At 60.2% G+C, this 689-nt stretch overlaps 1 protein-coding gene across 1 annotated transcript in view; it reads right to left on the bottom strand.

The window, feature by feature from the left end:
* Positions 1 to 689, bottom strand: part of ETH_00043560 (uncharacterized protein) — a gene marked incomplete at both ends in the record, with an annotated part of 2,193 nt that overhangs the window by 547 nt on the left and 957 nt on the right. Inside the window, one exon of the mRNA XM_013374409.1 lies at positions 88 to 689. Coding sequence (XP_013229863.1) covers positions 88 to 689 — 602 coding nt within the window. The remainder of the gene's footprint in view (positions 1 to 87) is intronic.

The following is a 689-nucleotide window of genomic DNA, read 5'->3' as shown; positions in this document are numbered from 1 at the left end:
GGAGCAGCAGCAGCAGCTGCTGCAGCAGCAGCAAGAGCAGCAGCAGCAGCAGCTGCTGCTGCTGTAGCAAAAGCAGCGCCTACTTACCTCCTCCGCTTCGTTGAGGGAACAGCCACAATTGTGTCCTCGCTGAGTCGCGGCAGACGCTGCTGCTGCTGCTGCTGCTGCTGTTCCAACTGCTGCTGCTGCTCCTGCTGCTGCTGTGCTGCTGCAGCAGCTAGCAGCGACACTGTGCGCCTGGACCCTCGGCACTGGCGACCCCACAGATGTTCAAGCCAGCTGCTGCTGCTGCTGCTGCTGCTTGTGCTATCGGTGCTGCTGCCAGTTCTGTTGCTGCTGCTGTTGTTGCTGCTGCTGTTGTCACTGCTGGTGGTACTGTCGCTGCTGCGGTTGCCGCTGCTGCTGCTGCTGCTGCTGCTGCTGCTGCTTTCTTCATTTCCAGCGGAACTGCGGTGCTGCTGCGACAGATCTTTCTGCTGCTCAGGCGCTAAGGGAGGTGCTGCTGCAGTTGCTGCTGCTGCTGCTGCTGCTGTTATTCCTGTTGCTGTTGCTGCTGCTGCTGTTGCGGCTCTTTCTGTTTGAGAATCAGCTGCTGCCACAGATGCAACGTCACCAGCTGCTACACACGGCGGCACAGCAGCAGCAGCAGCAGTAACAGCAGCAGGAGCAGGGCTGTCAAAGGTGCCCTC

Source organism: Eimeria tenella, genomic scaffold (assembly GCF_000499545.2).
Source record: "Eimeria tenella Houghton genomic scaffold, Eth_scaff2005, whole genome shotgun sequence".
Classification (NCBI taxonomy): domain Eukaryota; phylum Apicomplexa; class Conoidasida; order Eucoccidiorida; family Eimeriidae; genus Eimeria; species Eimeria tenella.
This window is presented reverse-complemented; position numbering and strand designations above follow the sequence as displayed.